The sequence below is a fragment of the Mytilus californianus genome, unplaced genomic scaffold, assembly GCF_021869535.1.
Source record: "Mytilus californianus isolate M0D057914Y unplaced genomic scaffold, xbMytCali1.0.p SCAF_7, whole genome shotgun sequence".
NCBI classification, from domain to species: Eukaryota; Metazoa; Mollusca; class Bivalvia; order Mytilida; family Mytilidae; genus Mytilus; species Mytilus californianus.
In genome coordinates this window covers 51041985-51063195 of record NW_026262723.1, presented here as the reverse complement: position 1 = coordinate 51063195, position 21211 = coordinate 51041985, and the positions used below count along the sequence as shown (strand labels likewise).

Genomic DNA, 21211 nt, shown 5'->3' with positions numbered 1-21211 from the left:
TTCTTGGAAAATATTGTATGATTTCATAGTTTGGCTAATTAGGTTAGACATGCACTGTTAATTGTGAAACTAGTGTATTGATTTTCCACTTTACAAAATTGTTGCAAATGGTGAACATAACAAACTGTTTGGTTTTTTACAAAGCCATTTTATTTGTTTATGATTAAATGCCTTTGAAATATCCCATTATATTCTTGCAACAATTTCAATATGCACAATAAGGGTGTATCTTGCGCTCTTGGCGCGGCTCGCGCCTGTTTATTACTTAGATTTCATGGTTTTCTGAGCAGGTTCAAGTTTTAGTTTAAGGTAGCTAAATTACATGAAGTTGTTTGTCACATTAATTTGGAAACTTAGTACACCTGTTCATTTATATGAAGTGAACTTTCTAAAATATATTTTTAATAAGGGTTTTTATCCAGAATTCATAAGTCACTAATCATCTAAAAATTTTTGTTAAAGGTAGTTTGATATGAAGTTGTGGTCATGTAAACTTGATACGTAGTACATCTGTTCATTATGATATGAATTTTTATGGTTCACTGAATATGGAAATGTGATTGTGACAATTGACATGCTGTCCTATTGAAACGTATTCTTGTATATTGTATGTAACATATAGATAAATATTTAAGGGATGTTTAACATTAAGTTTTAGGAATATTGTATTTCAGGTACTTTCCCATAAATATAAGGATTAGCTGAATTCATCTCGATTTTAGGCCTAGTTAGTACCTCATTATTGCTAATTTAATTATTTTCTATTTTAGATTATTCATATAGACTATAAAGATTATCCAGAGATGACACATGTTGTTTTGATTATAACATCTGGTCCAAATCAGGTTAGAACTGGCCTAAATCAGGTTAGAACTGGCCCAAATCAGGTTAGAACTGGCCCAATAACACCATTTTCCTAATTTAACCCTTTGATTTTCATTGTTTACAAATAAAGTTCCTAGTGTTGATAATCTAATTAAAATTAGTTCTCCGCACTTGCTCCTCATTTTGTTCCATTGTTTATATGTTGCGTGTGGGACGTATAAACAACCAAACGAAAATGAGGAGCAAGTGCGGAGAACTAACTTTAATTAGATTGTAGTGTTGACAGTATATTGCTTGCAAAATTTTTTCATACACTTTTTAGATTTATTATCCCCCTCTCATCACACAGCGGGGGATATGGTAATGGTCTCTGTCCTCTGTCAATCTGAAACACATAAGTACTCAGAGACTTTTTGACATAGAGCTTTCATACTCGGTAGGATAATTTGTTGTCATATTTTCTTGATCATGCGTTATTATCAGTCGACTTTTTTGAAATTTTTATCTGAGTTATGGAAATTTGACCATTTTAATATTTATTGTTTACATAATGACAACACAGAACTCCTCTGAGTCCATCTTACAGAAAGCTCTCATACTTATTAGGGTTGTTTGCCATCATGTGTAGTTGACTATATTGTACAGTCATTTTGATTCAACCATTGTTACAGGAGTTATGAGACTTTGACTATTTTTTGGAGTATTGTGACAATAGCACCTTGTGAAAGCAACTTCTCTGCCACCATATGACAGAAAGCTCTCATACTTGGTATTAATGTTTGCCATCATGTGTAGATACCTTAATATACCTTCATTTTGATCCGACCATTTTTATGTGAGTTATGGGTCTTTCACTATTTTTTTGTCCCCCACGTAACGCGTTGTGGGGGACATGGAAATACTGGGCGTCCGTGTGTCTGTCCGTCCAGTCTTGTTTGCGCTCTCACAGGTACAATTCTTACCAGATTTTAATAAAACTTATATTATAGGTTAATATCAGCAATATCTTGGACAAGTTCTATAATGGTGGCCGATCGACTTTTTTTAAAAGAGTTATGCCCCTTGGAAATATTTAATTTATGGAAAATGGCCTCGTTAGCGCTCTCATGGGTACAATTCTTGCCAGATTTTTATAAAACTTACACTATAGGTTAATATCAGCAATATCTCGGATAAGTTTTATAATGGTGGACGATCGACTTTTTTTAAAAGAGTTTTGTCCCTTGGAAATATAAAATATGTGTAACGCGAGGGACATTGGAACTCTGTTCTTTTATTTAGCATTGTTTTAGTGTCACTTTGTGAATGCTACTGCTCTGAGACCATTTGACAGAAAGCTCTCTGACTTGGTAGGATTGTTTGCTATCATGTGTAGTTGACCATAATATGCCGTCATTTTGATTGGACCATTTTTATGGGAGTTATGGAATTTTGACCAGTCGCAGTATGTGAGACATAGGTATTACAATCCAATCGCAACCTGCTGTATTAATGCTTTAGCCGAATACTGTCTAAATAGACCAGCTACAGTCGCAACCTGCTGTATTAATGCTTTAGCCGAATACTGTCTAAATAGACCAGCATAAAACTGTCAGAAACAAAGCTCAGGACTCTTGAAAACTGTTTATAAAGGGAATATAGTTCTCTTGCCAAGGGCACCTTTTAAATTGAAGTGGACAGTATTTTGTATCATTAAACATTGTGTTATGGTGACTTGACAAATACTGATATATCTGTCTTAGTACAATTTACATTGTCCAAATTTATGTCACTCTATTTTTGTTGTGATTAATAAAAAGTACAAAGCCTATTAACATCAATCCATATCACCACAATAAATCTCAACATACTATGAAGTTTTTTTTACAGTACTAGTTAAACCTTTATTCAGTTTAGAATTATATTTTAATGCCTCTGCCGTAGCTGAGGGGGCATTAAGTTTTACCCTTGTCTGTCTGTACGTATGTACAACCCAAAATTGGTTTCCGCTCTCTAACTTAAGTTTGCCTCAACCAAATGTTATGAAACTTATACACAATGCTTATTACCACAAAACACAGATCAAGTTTGAATTTTGGTGGCGTCATTTTTACAGTTCTAGAGTTATGCCCCTTTACAAATGGAAAAATTGCTGAATTTTTCGTTTCCGTTCTCTAACTTTAGTTTGCCTCAACCAAATGTTATGAAACTTATACACAATGCTTATTACCACAAAACACAGATCAAGTTTGAATTTTGGTGGCGTCATTTTAACTGTTCTAGAGTTATGCTCCTTTACAAATGGAAAATTTGCTGAATTTTTCGTTTCCGTTCTCTAACTTGAGTTTGCCTCAACTAAATGTGAAACTTATAAACAATGCTTATTACCACAAAACTCAGATCAAGTACAAATTTGGGTAGCGTCACTTTTACAGTTCTTGAGTTATGTCTCTTTATAACATTATATGCAAGCGGGGGCATCATTTGTGTCCCATGGACACATTCCCCATTTATTTTTTCAAATAAAGTTAAATGAAATATTCACTGAATCGTACTTAGGAAAAAAGAAAGATCTAAATTCCCAGAAAAATGAAGAATTCTTTTCCAGATCCCAAATATTAATAATTAATTCCAGAGTCCTGATAAGTGTAAATCCTGAATTTTCGCAAAAATCCATGTTTCGAAATAAAAGGTCCTTCTGAAGGTGCTGAAAATCTTCAGGATTACCTCAAAAGACAATACAGTACAAATCAACAGTAAGCTTTGTGAACAATTTAGTAAATGTATTAACAAGATGTGAAGAGCAGATAATAAGACTTTGAATTAATAGTATAGTATTGCATGTATTCAAATTATTTAGTCAAACACTGAGCACACTGTGGGACAGATACTACAAAGAAACATCCAAGATATAATTACTTGATTGTGATTGAATATTTCTGCACAGACATGTTGTTGTTATTTTTTTACTTCTTTGTTTTCACCAAATATATGCAAGATCTTTGATCTGTTTTGGCAAACTTTCAAAATTTGCTCAGAAAAAGTAAGACTTATTTTCTTTCTTGGGAAATTATACAATGCATATATCAACACCATGAATTATTTATAGGTTGAGGTGATGGGTGATTCCTATAACAAAGATTACAGACATCTGTCTTATAAACTGCCTTCAGTTCCAGACATATTGATGACCTATCCAGAGAGTGTCACAAAGGGAGTCAGTGTTCTCACATTATATAATGATTCCCTTTTTTACAATTTACAACTGAAAGGATTGGACAGTGTACTGAGAGCTTATACTGCTAAACTTGTACCTAAACACTGCACTTCTAATAAAGGTAAAATTTTACTGCTAAATTGATGCCTCAACACTAGACTTAATACAGATATGATATTTATAATGGTCTTTCCCTTCACCTACTGTGGTTTCATCTATTTTTGTGGAGACAAGCTTTCATGGATTGAGAAATGATTTTATATTCGAGGATATTTGATTTCGTGGTTTTGCCAAAGTCGTCATAGAAGCATAAAGAAAATGTGTATTTCGTTGAACATTTTGATTTGTGGTTCACGTATACCCACGAAATCAACTAACATTGGTACCCCACGAATAATAATGAATCCTTAGTATATTACCCTGCTATTTCACAATGTCTCAGAAGAAATTATCAGTGATGCCAAAATGTGTGAGGAGACGTTATCAAGCTTGTTTTCGTCAAGCGTAAAACTGTCTTAGGGAGGGGGGAAAGACCAGAAATAGAGCGATACTCAGGTTTTCTATGTATAGATATAGTAAAATATCAGCTGCTCACCAAAATGTGAAGCTTTTTTGCTCATTAAATGTTTTGTTCATTTGAATAAAAGGTTCACATTGTGGCAAGGCTGATATTTTACAATATCAATGTGTCAAAAACCCAATAATCTATACTTTTCTAAAGCATAAGGGAAGTTCAGTCACTTCAAATAGATGTATTGTGAAAGTACTTTTATTCATGGGTATCAATTTTCGTAGTTTGAGCCAAAATTACATGTTCGTGGGTTCTTTAATTCTTAGGTTTTAGTTTTCTAAAAAAAATCTAAAGAAGAATTTGAAGCAATCAGAAACGTCCAGCGGCAAATAAATATGCATAATCAGGACGAGAACATTTTAATGTAATTATATGAATATTAACTTGCTTTGTACTAGACCGACATGCTGAGCCGGATTCTAACGTGCTAGTTCACAAGGTAACTGGCACAGTGAGTGAGTGAGTCTGCAAGAAGACATGTCACTTTACCCAAACACATTATTCTGACTCTGTGCCGACAAGTCTTTGCTCTTACTCCTTAATGCTGCATGCTTAGCGGAAAAGTAGCAAATACCAATTTAAAGTCTTTGGTTTGACCCATCCGGGGTTCGAACCCAAGACCTCCTGCACTTGAGGCGAACACACTACCACGAGACCACCGAGGGGGTCATCAGAAACAAAGATTCTTGAAAATAATCATGTTTGCCATCATGTGTTAAGTTTACCATAATATACTGTCATTTTGAAATTACCATTTTTAAACGACCGCAAAAAAGTTGCATTCGTATATTGCTATCACTTCGTCTTCATCCAAAGACATTTGGTTTCCGGACAATAACTTTATTTTAAGTGTATGGATCTCTATGAAATTAAACAAAAGGTTCACTACCACAATAGGAAGGTTGGGTTTGTTTTTGGGGGTGATGGTCCCAACCGTTTAGGAATAAGGGGCCAAAAAGGGACACAAAACAAGCATTTTTCTAGTTTTAGGACACTTACTTGTGTTTAAGTATTTTGATTGCTCTGAAATTGTACCACAAGGTTCAATACCACAAGTAGAAGGTTGGGATTCATTTTGTGGGTAATTGCCCAAACCGTTCAGGAATTAGGGGCCAAAAAAAGCATTTTTCTTGTTTTCAGACAATAACTTGTGTTTAAGTGTATGGATGTCTCTTAAATTGTACCAAATTTTACAAAAAGAAAAAAGAAAATTTCTTCAAATATTATTTTTTTTGGAGGGGTGGGGGGGTTAAGAAAATATAATTTTTTTGGGTGGGGTCAATTTTTTTCTCCACAAGATTTAAGAAATTATCAATTTTACATTATTTGTTTTGGAAGGGGGGGTAACAAAAAATTTTTGGGTGGGGCCCCCAGGGGGGGGGGAGGTCAATTTTTTTTCATCAAGATTTAAGAAATTATCCATTTTCCAAAAAAAAATTCAGGGTCACAATTTATTTTGCTAATTCTTTGTATATAGTCTGAAAACAGATTTATTAAGTATTGCGCAACAGCACAGTGTATTTCACAACAGCACAGTGTATTGCACAACAGCAAGAAATCTTCAATTGAATATTCAAATCATATAACCAATTTCAAGTTCTTTGACTACATTTATCCTGTGTCAGAAACCTATAATGTGGCAAATATTTAATTACAATCCAAATTCAGATCTCACAAAACATGTTTAACCAAGTTAATCTTGTATGTTTTTATGCCCCTGCCGTAGCAGAGGGGGCATTAAGTTTTACCCTTGTCCGTCTGTACGTACGTACACAATGCTTATTACCACAAAAAACAGATCAAGTTTGAATTTTGGTGGCATCACTTTTACCGTTCTAGATAGAGTTATGCCCTTTTACAAATGGAAAAATTGCTGAATTTTTCGTTTCAGTTCTCTAACTTTAGTTTGCCTCAACCAAATGTTATGAAACTTATACACAATGCTTATTACCACAAAACACAGATCAAGTTTGAATTTTGGTGGCGTCACTTTTACCATTCTAGAGTTATGCCTCTTTCCGTTCTCTAATTTTAGTTTGCCTCAACCAAATGTTATGAAACTTATACACAATGCTTATTACCACAAAACACAGATCAAGTTTGAATTTTGGTGGTGTCACTTTAACCATTCTAGAGTTATGCCCTTTAGAAATGGAAAAATTGCAAAATTTTTATTTTCTTCTAAATATCTAGTAATTTTTATACGACCGCAAAAAAAATTTTGTGGTCGTATATTGGTATGACGTTGGCGTCGTCGTCTTCGTCGTCCGAAGACGCATTAGTTTTCGCACTCTAACTTTAGTTTAAGTGAATGGATCTCTATGAAATTTTACCATAAGGTTCAATACCTCAAAAGGAAGGTGGGGATTGATTTTGGGGGTTATGGTACCAACAGTTAAGGAATTAGGGGCCAAAAAGGGGCCAAAAATAAGCATTTTCTAGTTTCCAGACAATAACTGTGGAACGGTGTATGGATCTCTCTGAAATTATACTACAAGTTTCTATACCACAAAGGGATGGTTAGGATTTGCTTTGGTGGGTTATGGCTCAAACCGTTTAAGAATTAGGGGCAAAAAAGGGGGAAAAACAAGGTTGTCCTGGTTAATGGACAAATACTTTAGTACAAAACATAATTTAAAGCAGTGTAAGGGAGATAAATCAAATACATCATTGAAATTATCTCCCTTACACTGCTTTTAAATTATGTATAAAGTAATGGTTAATGAACAATTAAGATAATTTAAAACAGTGTAAGGGAAGTAACCCAAATACAATAAAATTGGAATTATCTTAATTTGTCCATGATTATAGTTGAATCAACTACAATCAATGCTTTATACAATGCTATGTTTAATTTTGACTTCCACTGATAAAACACAGATCAAGTTGAATTTGGGTAGTGTCACTTTAATCATTATTGAGTTATGCCCTTTATAAATCGAAAGATTGCAAAATTTTTAGTTTCCATTCTGTAACTTAAGTTTGGGGGTTATGACCCTAATGGTTTAGGAAAAAGGGTGCCAAAAACAATACTTTTCTGATAATTTGTATAAATTGCTTATTTCTTGACCTATTTCAATGGGGTTTAATTCAAAGTCTACAATTCTTGGGGTTCATTGATATGCTGAATCTAACTGTGTATTTAGAATTTTGATTTTAGGCCACATTACGGTCTAAAGGGTCCATAATTTAACTTTGTTTGATTTCAGCAAAAATTGAATTCTTGGGGTTCTTTGATCAGTCAGAATTCTACTTCGTCAAAATTATCTCCCACTTACGCCATCTAATTTTTACAACCCTTGAAATAGAAACCATTGCAGGAATGACCCGCTGTCAATAAAGCTCTTGAAAAACAATAAATTTATTCACATAGCATCATTACGATCCTTATATGCCAGTTGTATTTTAAAAGACAAATGTATCTACTAGCTATTGAGCATCATTTAATGTACTTTTATGCCTTTGGTCAACTTTAAAATTATTGTCTGATCAGTTGTCAGGGGGAATTTTCGAAAGTTCAAAAACATTAAAAAAATTCTAATTAAATATTTCTTGGAAGAGCAGACGAAGAAAAATTCAGAGGTTAAAGACTAATAACCCTAGATATCACACAAAAAATGATGTTTTTTTGAAGTTATTCATTTTTACGATCCACTTGTAAAGTCTGTCGTCAAGTAATTTTAGTAAAAAATTGTTATTCAAACACACCTACTCTGTTGTTATGACTCATTAGAAAGGTATTTCACTTGAGCCATATATTTAATTTTTTAAAACTGTGAATTTTTAATGTTATTATATATCAACCTGTAGTTTAGGTATATAAAAATAATAGAATCTGAAGCAAGATGAATGTACCAAATAAATTTGCTTTATACGTTTTCAAGACTAAATAGTCAACAAAAACACGCCTGAACATATAAAGGTGTACTCGACTTTCTCTTTTTGATGGAATTATTGCCCATTTTTAGAAATTTTTTCCCCAAAACTGTCACCAGGGGCAGAGATGCAAGTTAATGCTTTAAAAAGATCAATCTATTATCTTTTTGTTGAATTTTTTTTCGATTGAATTTATGCTTATACACAAAAAAGATCCATTTGCACCTTCAACAATTGACTGTCTTGTGAAAATTTGTTTTTAATTTAAAGATTTACAATTATCTCAAAGCTCCATACTATAATTTAAGAAAGAACACATATATAAGATGCATAAAATCCTAAATTATGCACCTTTATTAAACTTTTAAAGCCCATAGAAACAGATGTAAACAATTCAAACATACCAACTTGGATTTTTATAACTTCTCTAATAAAGAGTTCCATTTCTTTTGTTTAATTTCAACTGGGTATCCACCTGTGATATGTCTAATCTAACCATGTATTTAGATTTTTAAATTTTGGAGTTGTTTTCAAATTGGTCCACATGTAGGTCCAAAGGGTCCAAATTTAAACTTGATTTTAACAAAAATTGAATTCAAGGGGTTCTTTGATATGCTGAATCTAAACATGTATTTAAAATTTTGGGTTTGAGCCCAGTTTTCAAGTTGGTCAAAATCGGGGTCCAAATTTAACTTTGTGTGATTTCAACAAAAATTGAATACACATGTATATAGGGTTCTTTGAAATGCTGAATCTAACCATGTATTCAGATGATTGTCTCGCCTTGACAGAGCAATGTATTAGTTTGTGATTAGGTCAATTTCTTGGGAACCACTAGTGGTAATAATAATAATAATAAATTCTTTATTTAAAGAGGGTAAAAACAGTTAGTTACAATTACTAATCTTCCCTGAGGCCCTCATATACAATACATGTAAAAAAAATAATAATAAGAGGAAAAAAGCAAACATACAACATTTTAACACAATCGTATAGTCATGATAGTTCAATGTACATGTACCATAATTAAAACATATAAAACAGTTACAGATTGCATGTAGTGAATTGTTAGTGGTAGGTCAATGATATTTGGTATGCAGTTGTACTAGCATTGGCACATCTCATTTCCATGGAGATTAATTGGCCCTGCTTCCTCAGTCATGGTCTATTGACTTTGAAACTTTTGTTTAGTTTACATATATTAGTTTTTGATTAGGTCAGTTTATGGGGAACCACTTGTAGTAAGTCAATGATATTTGGTATGTAGTTGTATTAGCATTTGCACATCTCATTTCCATGGAGATTGTTTGGCCCTGTATCTTCATTCATGGTTCATGGACTTTGAATATTTTGCATACATGTTAAAGTATTGCTATTTTAATTTCAACATTTGCATTTTTGCTATCAAAATATAAAAAGGCGAGAGATATCTCTGTGTTAACAGTTTATGGATATTTGGCCCCCTTATCAAATTGGTCCACATTGAGGTCCAAAGGGTCCAAAATTAAACTTTTTTGTTTGATTTTATCAAAAATTGAATTCTTGGGGTTCTTTGATATGCTGAATCTAAACGTGTATTTAGATTTTGGATATTAGACCATAATAGGTAAAAATCCAATTTCAATTTTTTTCAGTTCTTTGACCATATTCATTCTGTGTCAGAAACCTTAATGCTGTGTCAAATATTTAATCACAATCCAAATTTATATGTCCATACTTGCCCCAACTTTTCAGGGGTCGACCTCTGCGGTCATATCAAGCTGTGCCCTGTGGAGCATTTTATATATAGTTGTGTCGCAAAAAGTTTGTTTTGTATTTTTGGACTCTATAGGAATTAAAATGACAATTTTATTTTCTATTTACCTGACTTTTTGTTCTACCAGATTTGCTTTTGAAGCTTATAGCCCATGCTTTAGTTCCATTGTTTTTGAACAATTAATTCCAGTACACGTATACCATAATATATTGTAACACATTTACCACCGGTGGAAAATTACTGTTACTGGTAAAAGTAAATATTTGCATTATTCCACCAACCACATTATTTTGTACTCTTGCACTACAAGACAGACCATAAATGGCACTTATTTTTGCTTTCTCTCAATAAATTTCTGGTATAGCAATTATCTGTTTAACAGGTTGGGAACACTACCTTATATTGATATGCATAACTTAGTATACTAATGTCCTTGCAAATATAATTGTTTCCTCATCACTTGGCGTCCGTCATCCGTCATGGTCGTTAACTTTTTACATTTTGAACTTCCATAGAACCACTGAATGGAATGGAACCAAACATGGCATGAATGTTCCTTATGAGGTGCTGACCAAGTGGTGTTACTTTGTAGCCCATCCATCATCCAAGATGGCCGCCAGCGGGGGACTTCGTTTAACATAGTACCTTATAGACAATACATACAAATGTCTTCTTTTAGAGAACCACTGAATGGAATGAAACAATACATGGCATTAATGTTCCTTATGAGGTGCTGGCCAAGTGTTGTTACTTTGAAGCCGATCCATCATCCAAGATGGCTGCCAGCGGGGGACTTCATTTAACATAGGACCCTATGGACAATACATACAAATGTCTTCTTTTAGAGAACCACTGAATGGAATGAAACAAAACATGGCATGAATGTTCCTTATGAGATTCTGACCAAGTGTTGATACTTTGTAGTCGATCCATTATCCAAGATGGCCGCCAGCAGGGGACTTTGTTTAACATAGGATCCTATGGACAATACATACAAATGTCTTCTTTAAGAGAACCACTGAATGGAATGAAACCAAACATGGCGTGAATGTTCCTTATGAGGTGCTGACCAAGTGTTGATACTTTGTAGCCGATCCATTATCCAAGATGGCCGCCAGCGGGGGACTTAGTTTAACATAGGACCCTATAGAGAACCACTGAATGTAATGAAATAAAATATGGCATGAATGTTCCTTATGAGTTGCTGACCAAGTGTTGTTACTTTGTAGGCGATCAATCATCCAAGATGTCTGCCAGCGGGGACTTAGTTTAACATAGGACCCTTCGGAAAATACATACAAATGTTTTCTTTTAGAGAACCACTGAATGGAATGAAACCAAACATGGCATGAATGTTCCTAATGAGGTGCTGACCAAGTGTTGTTACTTTGTAGCCAATCAGTCATCCAAGATGGCTGCCAGATGGGAACTTAGTTTAACATAGGACCCTATGGGAAATACATACAAATGTCTTCTTTTAAAGAACCACTGAATGGAATGAAACCAAACATGGTGTGAATGTTCCTTATGAGGCGCTGACCAAGTGTTGTTACTTTGTAGCAAATCCACCAACCAAGATGCCTGCCAACGCAGACTTAGTTTAACAAAGGACCCTACGGTAAATATATACAAATGTCTTCTAGAAAACCACTTAATGGATTAAAACCAAACATGGTATGAATGTTTCTTTTGAGAAGCTGATCAAGTGTTGTTACTTTGTAGCTGATTTGTCATTGTCCTTATAAAGTCATTTTCTACAATTTCAATGAATTTATTGGTAATTTCTGTAAAATTTACAAAAGTCTTCTGCTTTTGATTGAATTGTGGGGCCAATTTTAAACCAAATTTGGCCTCAATCATTATTAGGGTATATGTTATGATTTTAATCTATATTTACTTGATTTCCAAAACCAAAGTAGTATCAGGTGAGCGACACAGGCTCTTGGAAGCCTCTAGTTTTTGTCGAGCCTGTGACTTTTGTGGCAGAAAGCTCAACATAGGGATAGTGATCTGCCAGCAGCGGCGTTAACTTACTTCTTAAAAGCTTAATATTTCAGAAGGTAGAAGACCTGGATGCTTCATACTTTGTATATAGATGCATTATGATATGAAGTTTCCATCTGTCATATGTCCATTGTCCTTGATCTCATTTTCATGCTTCAGTGACTACTTGAAAAAAAAGTCAACATTTTTTGTAATGTTAATTTCTTTCTTGTTATGAGTAATAGGATAACTATATTTAGTATGTGCGTACCTTGCAAGGTCCTCATGCCCGGCAGACAATTTTCATTTGACCTCAACCTCATTTCATGGATCAGTGAACAAGGTTAAGTTTTCGTGGTCAAGTCCATATATCAGATACTATAAGCAGTACGTCTACTATATTTGGTATATGGAATGATTGTAAGGTGATCTGACCTTGACCTCATTTTCATGGTTCAGTGGTCAAAGTTAAGTTTTTGAGTTTTGGTCTATTTTTCTAATACTATAGGCAATAGGTCAACTATATTTGGTGTATGTAAATATTTTATTATGTACATGTCAGTCTTGCAGGTTTTATTGGACGTTGACCTCATTTTCACGGTTCATTTCTCAGTGTTAAGTTTTTATACGACCGCAAAAAAATTTTGAGGTCGTATATTGGTATGACGTTGGCGTCGTCGTCGTCGTCGTCGTCGTCCGGCGTCGTCGTCCGAATACACATTGGTTTTCGCACTCTAACTTTAGTTTAAGTGAATGGATCTCTATGAAATTTTACCATAAGGTTCAATACCACAATAGGAAGGTGGGGATTGATTTTGGGGGTTATGGTACCAACAGTTAAGGAATTAGGGGCCAAAAAGGGGCCGAAAATAAGCATTTTTGTAACTTCCAGACATAACTTGTGTGTTAGCATATGGATCTCTTTGACATTGTACCACAAGATTCCATATCACAAAGGGTCAATGCTGGGATTGATTTTGGGGTTAATTGCCTCAAAATTTTAGGAATAAGGGGCCAAAAGGGGGCAAAAAACAAGCATTTTTCTAGTTTCATGACAATAACTTGTGTGTAAGTGTATGGATCTTTCTGAAATTTTACTACAAGGTTCCATTTCACAAAGGGAAAGCTGGAATTGAGTGTTGTGGTAATTGCCCAAAACGTTTAGTAATAAGGGGCCTAAAAGGGGGTTTAAAATAAGCATTTTTTTAGTTTCTAGACAATAACTTGTGTTCAAGTGTATGGATCTCTCTAAAATTGTATTACAAGGTACCATACCACAAAGGCAAGGCTGTTATTGAGCTTGGTTTGGGGGGAAAGGGGGGTGGGGGTGATGAATCATAAGGGGAGCGGGGGTCAAAAAAGGGGTAAATTTTTTTTTTCCTTTTTTTTTTGTTTAAAATTTACATTTTAAGTTAGTTATTTTGGTGGTTATGGCTCTAATGTTTAAGGAATAAGGGGAAAAAAGGGGAAAAAACAAGGGTTTCCATTTTAATAGACAAATAATTGAGTAAAGAACATTATTTAAAAGCAGTGTAAGGTTGGTAATTCAAACTCATTTAAATATCTCATCTACACTGCTTTTAAATTATGTAAATTGGAAATTTGCCAATAACTTTATTGTTAATAAATGCATTGGAAATTTGCCAACAATTTTAGTGTAATAAACTTCCTTGGAAATTTGCCAATATAAAATTTTGCTGATGAAGGTTTTTTGTTTACCTTTAGCCTTGACTATGAAGTCATTTTCTATTTTTATAGCCTTATGATGTAGTTGAATTATTTAATACTTTTATGATTGTTTAAATGGGGTTTTATCATGTTTATGGTTGCAAATTTATTATTTTAGTATAATAAACTCCATTTAAAATTTGCCAATAAAAAAAATTTTTGTTTATTTTTAGCTATGATTATGATGTCATTTTCTATTTTACTTTTATGGTTGCAAAGAAATTTTTATTTTTAGATATTACTGTTAAATAATGCTGATTCAGGTTTTTGCTATGTTTAGCCATGACTATGATGTCATTTTCTATTTTAATATCTGTTATGATGTATTTAAATGGGCTTTTATGGTTACAAAGGAATTTTATTTTTAGATATTACTATAAAATGTTGCTGATGCTGATTAAGGATTTTGTTTATTTTTAGCCATGACTGTGATGTCATTTTCTATTTTAATACCTTTATGATGTAATTTCCATTTTTAGATATTACTGTTAAATGATGCTGATTAAGGGTTTTTTGCTATGTTTAGCCATGACTATGATGTCATTTTCTATTTTAATATCTTTATGATGTATTTAAATGGGCTTTTATGGTTACAAAGGAATTTTATTTTTAGATATTACTTTAAATGTTGCTGATTAAGGATTTTTGTTTATTTTTAGCCATGACTATGATGTCACTTTCTATTTTAATACCTTTATGATGTATTTAAATGGGCTCCCATGTATTTAGATTTTTTATTATTAATACATGTTACCAAATTGGTCCACATTTAACAAAAACGGTCCAAATTTCAACTTTATTACATTACATCAAACATTGAATTCTACATATTCTTTGATATATTGAAATTAACAAACAATTTAGTTTATGGATATTCCACCATAATAGGTAAATTAAATTTTTTCCAGTTCTTACACCACATTCATCCTGTGTCAGAAACCTATGCTGTGTCAAATATTTAATGACAATCCAAAGTCATAGCTGTATCAAGCTTGAATTTTGTGTCCATACTTGCCCCAACTGTTCAGGGTTCGACCTCTGCGGTCGTATCAAGCTGCGCCCTAGCGAAGCATTTTATTGTCTTTTGGTCTGTTTTTCTTAAACTATAAGCAATAGGTCAACTATATTTGTTGTATGGAAGGATTGTAAGGTGTATATGTTTGTCTGGCAGGAATCATCTGACCTTGACCTCATTTTCATTGTTCATTGGTCAATGTTAAGTTTTCATGGTTAAGTTTGTTTCTTAGATACTATAATCAATAGGTCAACTATATTTAATGCATACATTGATTGTAAGGTGTACATGTCTGTCTGGCATGGTTCATCTGACCTTGACCTCATTTTCATGGTTCATTGGTCAATGTTAAGTTTTCTTGGTTAAGACTGTTTCTTAGAAACTATAAGCAATAGGTCAACTATGTTTGGTTTATTGAATGATTGTAAGGTGTACATGTATTTCTTGTTTAGTTTATCTGACCTTGACCTCATTTTCTTGGATCTTGTTAAGTTTATGTGTTACTTGTAGTAAAGCTTTATATTTAGGACTATCAACATAAAATCAATGGTTAGTAAAGAAGGTGAGACATTTCACTCTTGTTGACCAATCCACTAAATGAGTAACAATGCATGATGGACTATTACGTATTTACGATCGATCGAGAACATGTGTTATTTACTGAAATACAGCACATTTTTTCATGCATTGTAGGATAAACACTTTAGCTTAGTTTTTCATATTTTGTAACTACATTTATAGTTTGTGATGTAATGTATTTGTTCCTTGCTCAGATTAACGAATAGTTGTTTCTCTGCGAAGAAACGAGTATTTGAATTACCCGAAATATAGCCATTAATATTATTGATGATTAAACAAAGATTTCAGATATTCGTCCACAAGGCAATAACGAAACAGTAGTGAAAAACATAGTTATCCCTAAGATGAACTTTCATTTAGATAGTTAAAACATAAGGGATCTTGAAATTTTGAGTGGGTTCGTAAAGAAGGGGAAGACTAAGAGTGTGTCAAATATGTGTTGGGGTCACTGAAATATCCCAGCTTTTCACATAATTGATGTAATGATATGTACCTACATATATGATTAAAAAAGTCATTTAAATCGAGGAAGGGTATGTATTTATTACTTTGTCTCTAAGAAACAAGCATAAACACTTTTCAGAAAGATTGGTTTTCTATTATCTTGAAAAGAGATATTTACTATAGAATTCCATAAAGTATTTTTAACCCTAAACCATTAGAGTTGCGCAATGGCCTTATATGATAAAGAATCTGAGAAAGACTCATTAAATCATGATAAGTGGTTTAGGAGGAGTTGCGGATACAATATGGGTACCCCATATAAAGCAATGGCAAAGTTCATGTTTAGGAAATAGAAACCCCAAAAATAATTTTTACCAAAAACAAAATATGAAATGCAAAATTGCATTGTATGGTAACTTGAGGAATATGAGATAGTTTCATTTCATTATAATAAGTGTTTTAGGAGGTCGGAGTTGTGGATACAAAAGTGAAACATGTCCTACTGAACAAACAAACAGAGGAACGGACTAAACGACAGACAGACAGCCAGATGGACGGTCTCCCAATCACTATATACATATAAATAGGTGATCTAGTGATCAAAGATACCCCCGCTTGCAAAAAACTATTTCCTGGAACAAAAATTAAAGTTGATAGAATTTTGGCTTGTAATCTATGTTTCATCTTTATTTATTCTAAAAAGATTTTTTAAAAGATATTAATTTGTCAAATTATTTATGGGTCAAATAAGATATTTGTTCTTTGGAACTCTTAATTTCATAAAACTTTATTTTCCCATAATTTGAATTTAAATTGATAACAACTGAAAATCCATAATGGCCCTGTTAGTTCAGAATGGCCAGGTGTAAGTCTGTAATGGACTGGTTTCGCTTTTATTGATAGAGGAATTTTTAATAAAATTGGCAAACGACTTCATCTATGGAAAAAAGTGTACAAATTATGTAAAGCTATTTACCGTTCCCACTTTTAATAACACAATTTTTTGAGAATACTAAATATGATGTACTTACTTTTAGTTCAGGTCCTGAGGGAAAGTTTACACATCAAGCGAGATAAGTCTGTGTCTGTCTATACATCCATATTGCCGGGCAGCCTGTAATGCCACAACAGGAACATGTTTGAAATTAAGCAGTGTTTCAGTGCCATGTTCTATGTGTTTTTAGAAGCAGCAATGTTTTTGGAATGGCATTATACAGGATACAAAAAGTATCCAAGAGCATATATATAGAGAGGTGTGTAACCCATTCCTTCAAACCTTTTGGACAGGTTTCAAAGAGCTCAAATGATTTTTATACTAGACATTTCATTAAAAATTTCATTGTTTCGTATGAAATTAATGCATAACAATGGACAAAACCTGTTCAACTACTTTTACAAGTCGAAAATGAAAGTCGATTCGTGTAGCCAGTAAACAATATTTTTTTAATCTGAGCATCCAAATTTAAGATTGTGTATTTTACATTTATTATATTGGCTGAACAACAATATTTATTATTAGAGTCCCAGACACTATATAAGTAAACAGTTTTCCCACTAATTCCACATGTTTTTAAATGGTAGTAAACTCGTAATAGCCCACAATGCATTGTAGTTCATTGAATTGATTGGTCAGTTTTTCAAGGCCATATTTACCTTCTGGTGTAACACCACTAATTCGGGCCCCGTCAGAAAGCACATACCAGAAAGTAGTACATATTTAACACAAAATAGTTCTTACGCACGGGTGTAACTTTCAAAATATGTAGAATATTTTGGTAATTTTGGTATCAAATGAAAGCTGAATGATTTGTGATCATTGTAGAACACTTTTTGACTTATAATTTTGAATTATAAAAAAATTGCATGAAATTTAAAAAGGAGGGTAATTTTGCCTGTTTGTCAGATCTGAAGTACCTGTTTTGGTACATCCGAAGTCCGGGAACCAGTTCTCTCTTATATGCCATTTAAGGTATGTTCAAGACATCATACGGTGTTGCTTTGACATGCAATGATTGCCACTTTATTTGAACTTAAGACAAAAGAGCTGTGTCTGCCTGAAATTGAGGAATTTAACATGGAAAGCAATAGGGCCATGATTTAGTAGTGTACTTCCTTCTATTTGGGAAATTACTATGCAAATATATATTGACATCAGGAAATCTAGTGTTCCTGACCTGTCTAAGGTGCCAACTTCTTGCTTGTTTAAACTTGTACATAGACTGATGCCTCAGAAATAGACTTCTAACACACATAATTTCTTTTTATTCAAACTTTTATTGTACTGCTTCAATTCTAAATCAGGAAACTAAAAATATCACTTCTTACAAGTAAAAAGTTTGGAAAGAAAAATTTGCAAAAAAAAAAAAAATAATGATTTTAAATTTTTAATGCTGTATACTTATGCATACAATAATTTATTCTCTTGCTTTGACGGAGTCAAAAAGCAAGAATTACGGTATGTTGTTTCCAACGGCGGTGGCGTAGACGTCAACAATGAATGAGTTTGTGATTAGGTAAATTTATGGAGAACCACTAGTAGAAGGTCAATGATATTTTGTATGCAGTAGTATTAGCATTGGCACATCTCATTTAGATGGAAATTATTTGGCCCCGCCCCCTCAGTTTTGGTCTAGTGACTTTGAAACTTTTGCTTAGTTTACATGTTTTAGTTTGTGGTTAGGTCAGTTTAAGGGGGACTACTAGTGGTAGGTCAATGATATTTGGTTTATAAATGCATTAGCATTGGCACATCTCATTTCCATGTAGATTATTTGGCTCTGCCCCTTCAGTCTATTAACTTTTAATTTTTTGCATAGTTTACATGTGAAAGTTTGCGATGAGATCAGTTTTTAAGAGGAACCACTAATGTAATGTCAATGATATTCGGTATGCATTTGTATTAGCATTTGCAAGTCTCTTTTCCAAGGAGATTATATGGTCCCATCCCCTCATTATGGTTCATTGACTTTAAAACTTACATTGTTTATGTGATAAGTCAATGGTATTTGGTATGCAGTTTCATAAGCATTAGCCTTTCTCATTTCCATGAATGTTATTTTGTCCTACACATGAAGTAATGGTTCATCGACTTTGAATGTTTTGCAAAGTTTATATCTTTAAATATTGCCATTTGGATTCAACTACCAAAAATACAAAAAGGCAAGACATATCTCTGTGTCAATAGTTTATTAATGTTAGTGTTTCACTCTTGGATAAATGATTGAAATGATTTTTTAAATAGACTATTAATACTACACATGTCACCATTTTCACAGCATATCAATACAAAAAAAATGTGTGATATCTGAACAAGAAGAAGTCCCATATACGCATGATGTACTGTGATAGTCATGCAGTTTCAAAATGACTTGCGATGCATACATTTTTTCAACTGGACATGGTAATGACAAAAGCCTACATAGCATGTTTTTTTTCTCTCACACTTGGCTGTAGCCTGTGTGATTGCTGAAGTTCGAACCTGAGGTTTCATTGTTTTAAGATAACTGCATACAGAAAAGCTGTTGGTGCATTAGAAAATTGGAAGACAGTAATTCAATAGCAATATATTTCTTAAGATTTTGATAAGAGAAAGCATTTACTTTTAATAGAAAGTTCATGCAAATATGTTTAGTAAAAACTTAGCCACCATTCAAGTATATATATATATATATATATAAGTCTAGAGATTTGCACAACGATACTAATATAAGATGGTATTATACGAAGATGTTGTTAATAAATCGTGTTGACAAATATTTCGGCTTAACAAATAGCCTTCTTCGGTGTCAATTATTTTAACAATAAATAGCCTTCTTCGGTGTCAATTATTTTAACAATATTGTTAAAATAATTGACACCAAAGAAGGCTATTTGTTAAGCCGAAATATTTGTCAACACGATTTATTAACAACATCTTCGTATAATACTATCTTATATTAGTATCGTTGTGCAAATCTCTAGACTTATATAATTTTTTTCCTTATCTGCACAGTATCGTCTATTCTAGACGATCCGGTACATAGTAAATTTGCTGGTTGGTCCTTTTTATAGACTTCTATATATATATATATATATATTCAATATCATATGACTAAGTAATGTACGTTTCAGATTTACATGAAGGAAATATGATGTCATTACATGTTCCTTGGAGTCAAGAAGATGTTTATTCATTTAGCAGGTAAATGTTTTATTGTATCGGGTATTTCCCTATGTACTCTGGATTCATTATCATTTGTTGGATCCCATTTTTTTTGTGGATTTCTTGGGTATAGGTCAACCATGAATTTAGATGTTCAATGAAGTAAAACTTTTCAATTGGCATATATGCAGAATTTTGCACAGCCGCGAAATCAAATATCCACAAAAATACAATTTTCCCTCAATCAGAAAATTAGTATCTACAAAAATTAATGAATCCATAGTATTCATTCTTCCATTCAACTTTAAGAAAAATCTGTTTCATGATTTTGTGAAGTTGCATGATATCCAATGAGATGAAATTAGACTAGCAGTTATCGACAGTGCCATAAAACATTGACCCAAGAACATTAAGATCAATTACTGTAAATCATTTGCAGCTAATTGGGTCAGTAGTTATGATTTTAACAGCCTTTTATTTTGACCTATATGGCATTCCACTACTTTAAAAAAAGATATATCTTAGCTAAACTGGGTCGATAGCTGGAAGTGCAATCTTACAATTCATTGTTCATGTACTTTTTAGCTCACCGTTCAGAAGGAACTGTGAGCTTTAGCCATCACTAGGCGTCCGTCGTCGTCGTCCGTTTGGTGTAAACTATTTCAAACATCTTCTCCTCTGAAACTGCTGAACCAATTCCAACCAAACATAAGCTGAATGATCCTTAGGGTATCTAGAATAAAGTTTGTGTTTTATTTTCTGTTTTGTCAAAAAACATGGCTGCCATGGCTAAAAATAGAACATACAGGTAAAATGCAGTTTTTGGCTTATATCTCAAAAACCAAAGCAGTTAGAGCAAATCTGACAAAGAGTAAAAGTGTTCATAAGGTGAAGTTCTATCAGCCCTGAAATTTTCAGATGAATCTAATAACCCATTGTTTGGTTGCTGCCACTAAATTGGTAATTTTAAGGAAATTTTGCAGTTTTTGGTTATTATCTTGAATAGTATTAATGATAAAGATAAACTGTAAACAGCAAATATGTTAAGCAAAGTAAGATCTACAAATAAGTTGATATGACCAAAATTGTTAATTGAC

The 21211-nt window shown here is 33.1% G+C and overlaps 1 protein-coding gene across 6 annotated transcripts in view; it reads left to right on the top strand.

The window, feature by feature from the left end:
* LOC127709698 (GPI inositol-deacylase-like) overlaps nt 1-21211 on the top strand; it is a 283867-nt gene that overhangs the window by 164872 nt on the left and 97784 nt on the right. For 3 of the 6 annotated variants that reach the window (XR_007985716.1, XR_007985717.1, XM_052215338.1), the window contains exons 17-19: nt 771-887; nt 3914-4142; nt 20084-20153. Coding sequence is in view for 4 of the 6 variants with exons in the window: in XM_052215338.1 (XP_052071298.1) it covers nt 771-887; nt 3914-4142; nt 20084-20153 (416 nt within the window). In the remaining 2 variants the exon portion in view is untranslated. The remainder of the gene's footprint in view (nt 1-770; nt 888-3913; nt 4143-20083; nt 20154-21211) is intronic. The other 3 variants (XM_052215341.1, XM_052215340.1, XM_052215342.1) reach the window with 3 other exon arrangements.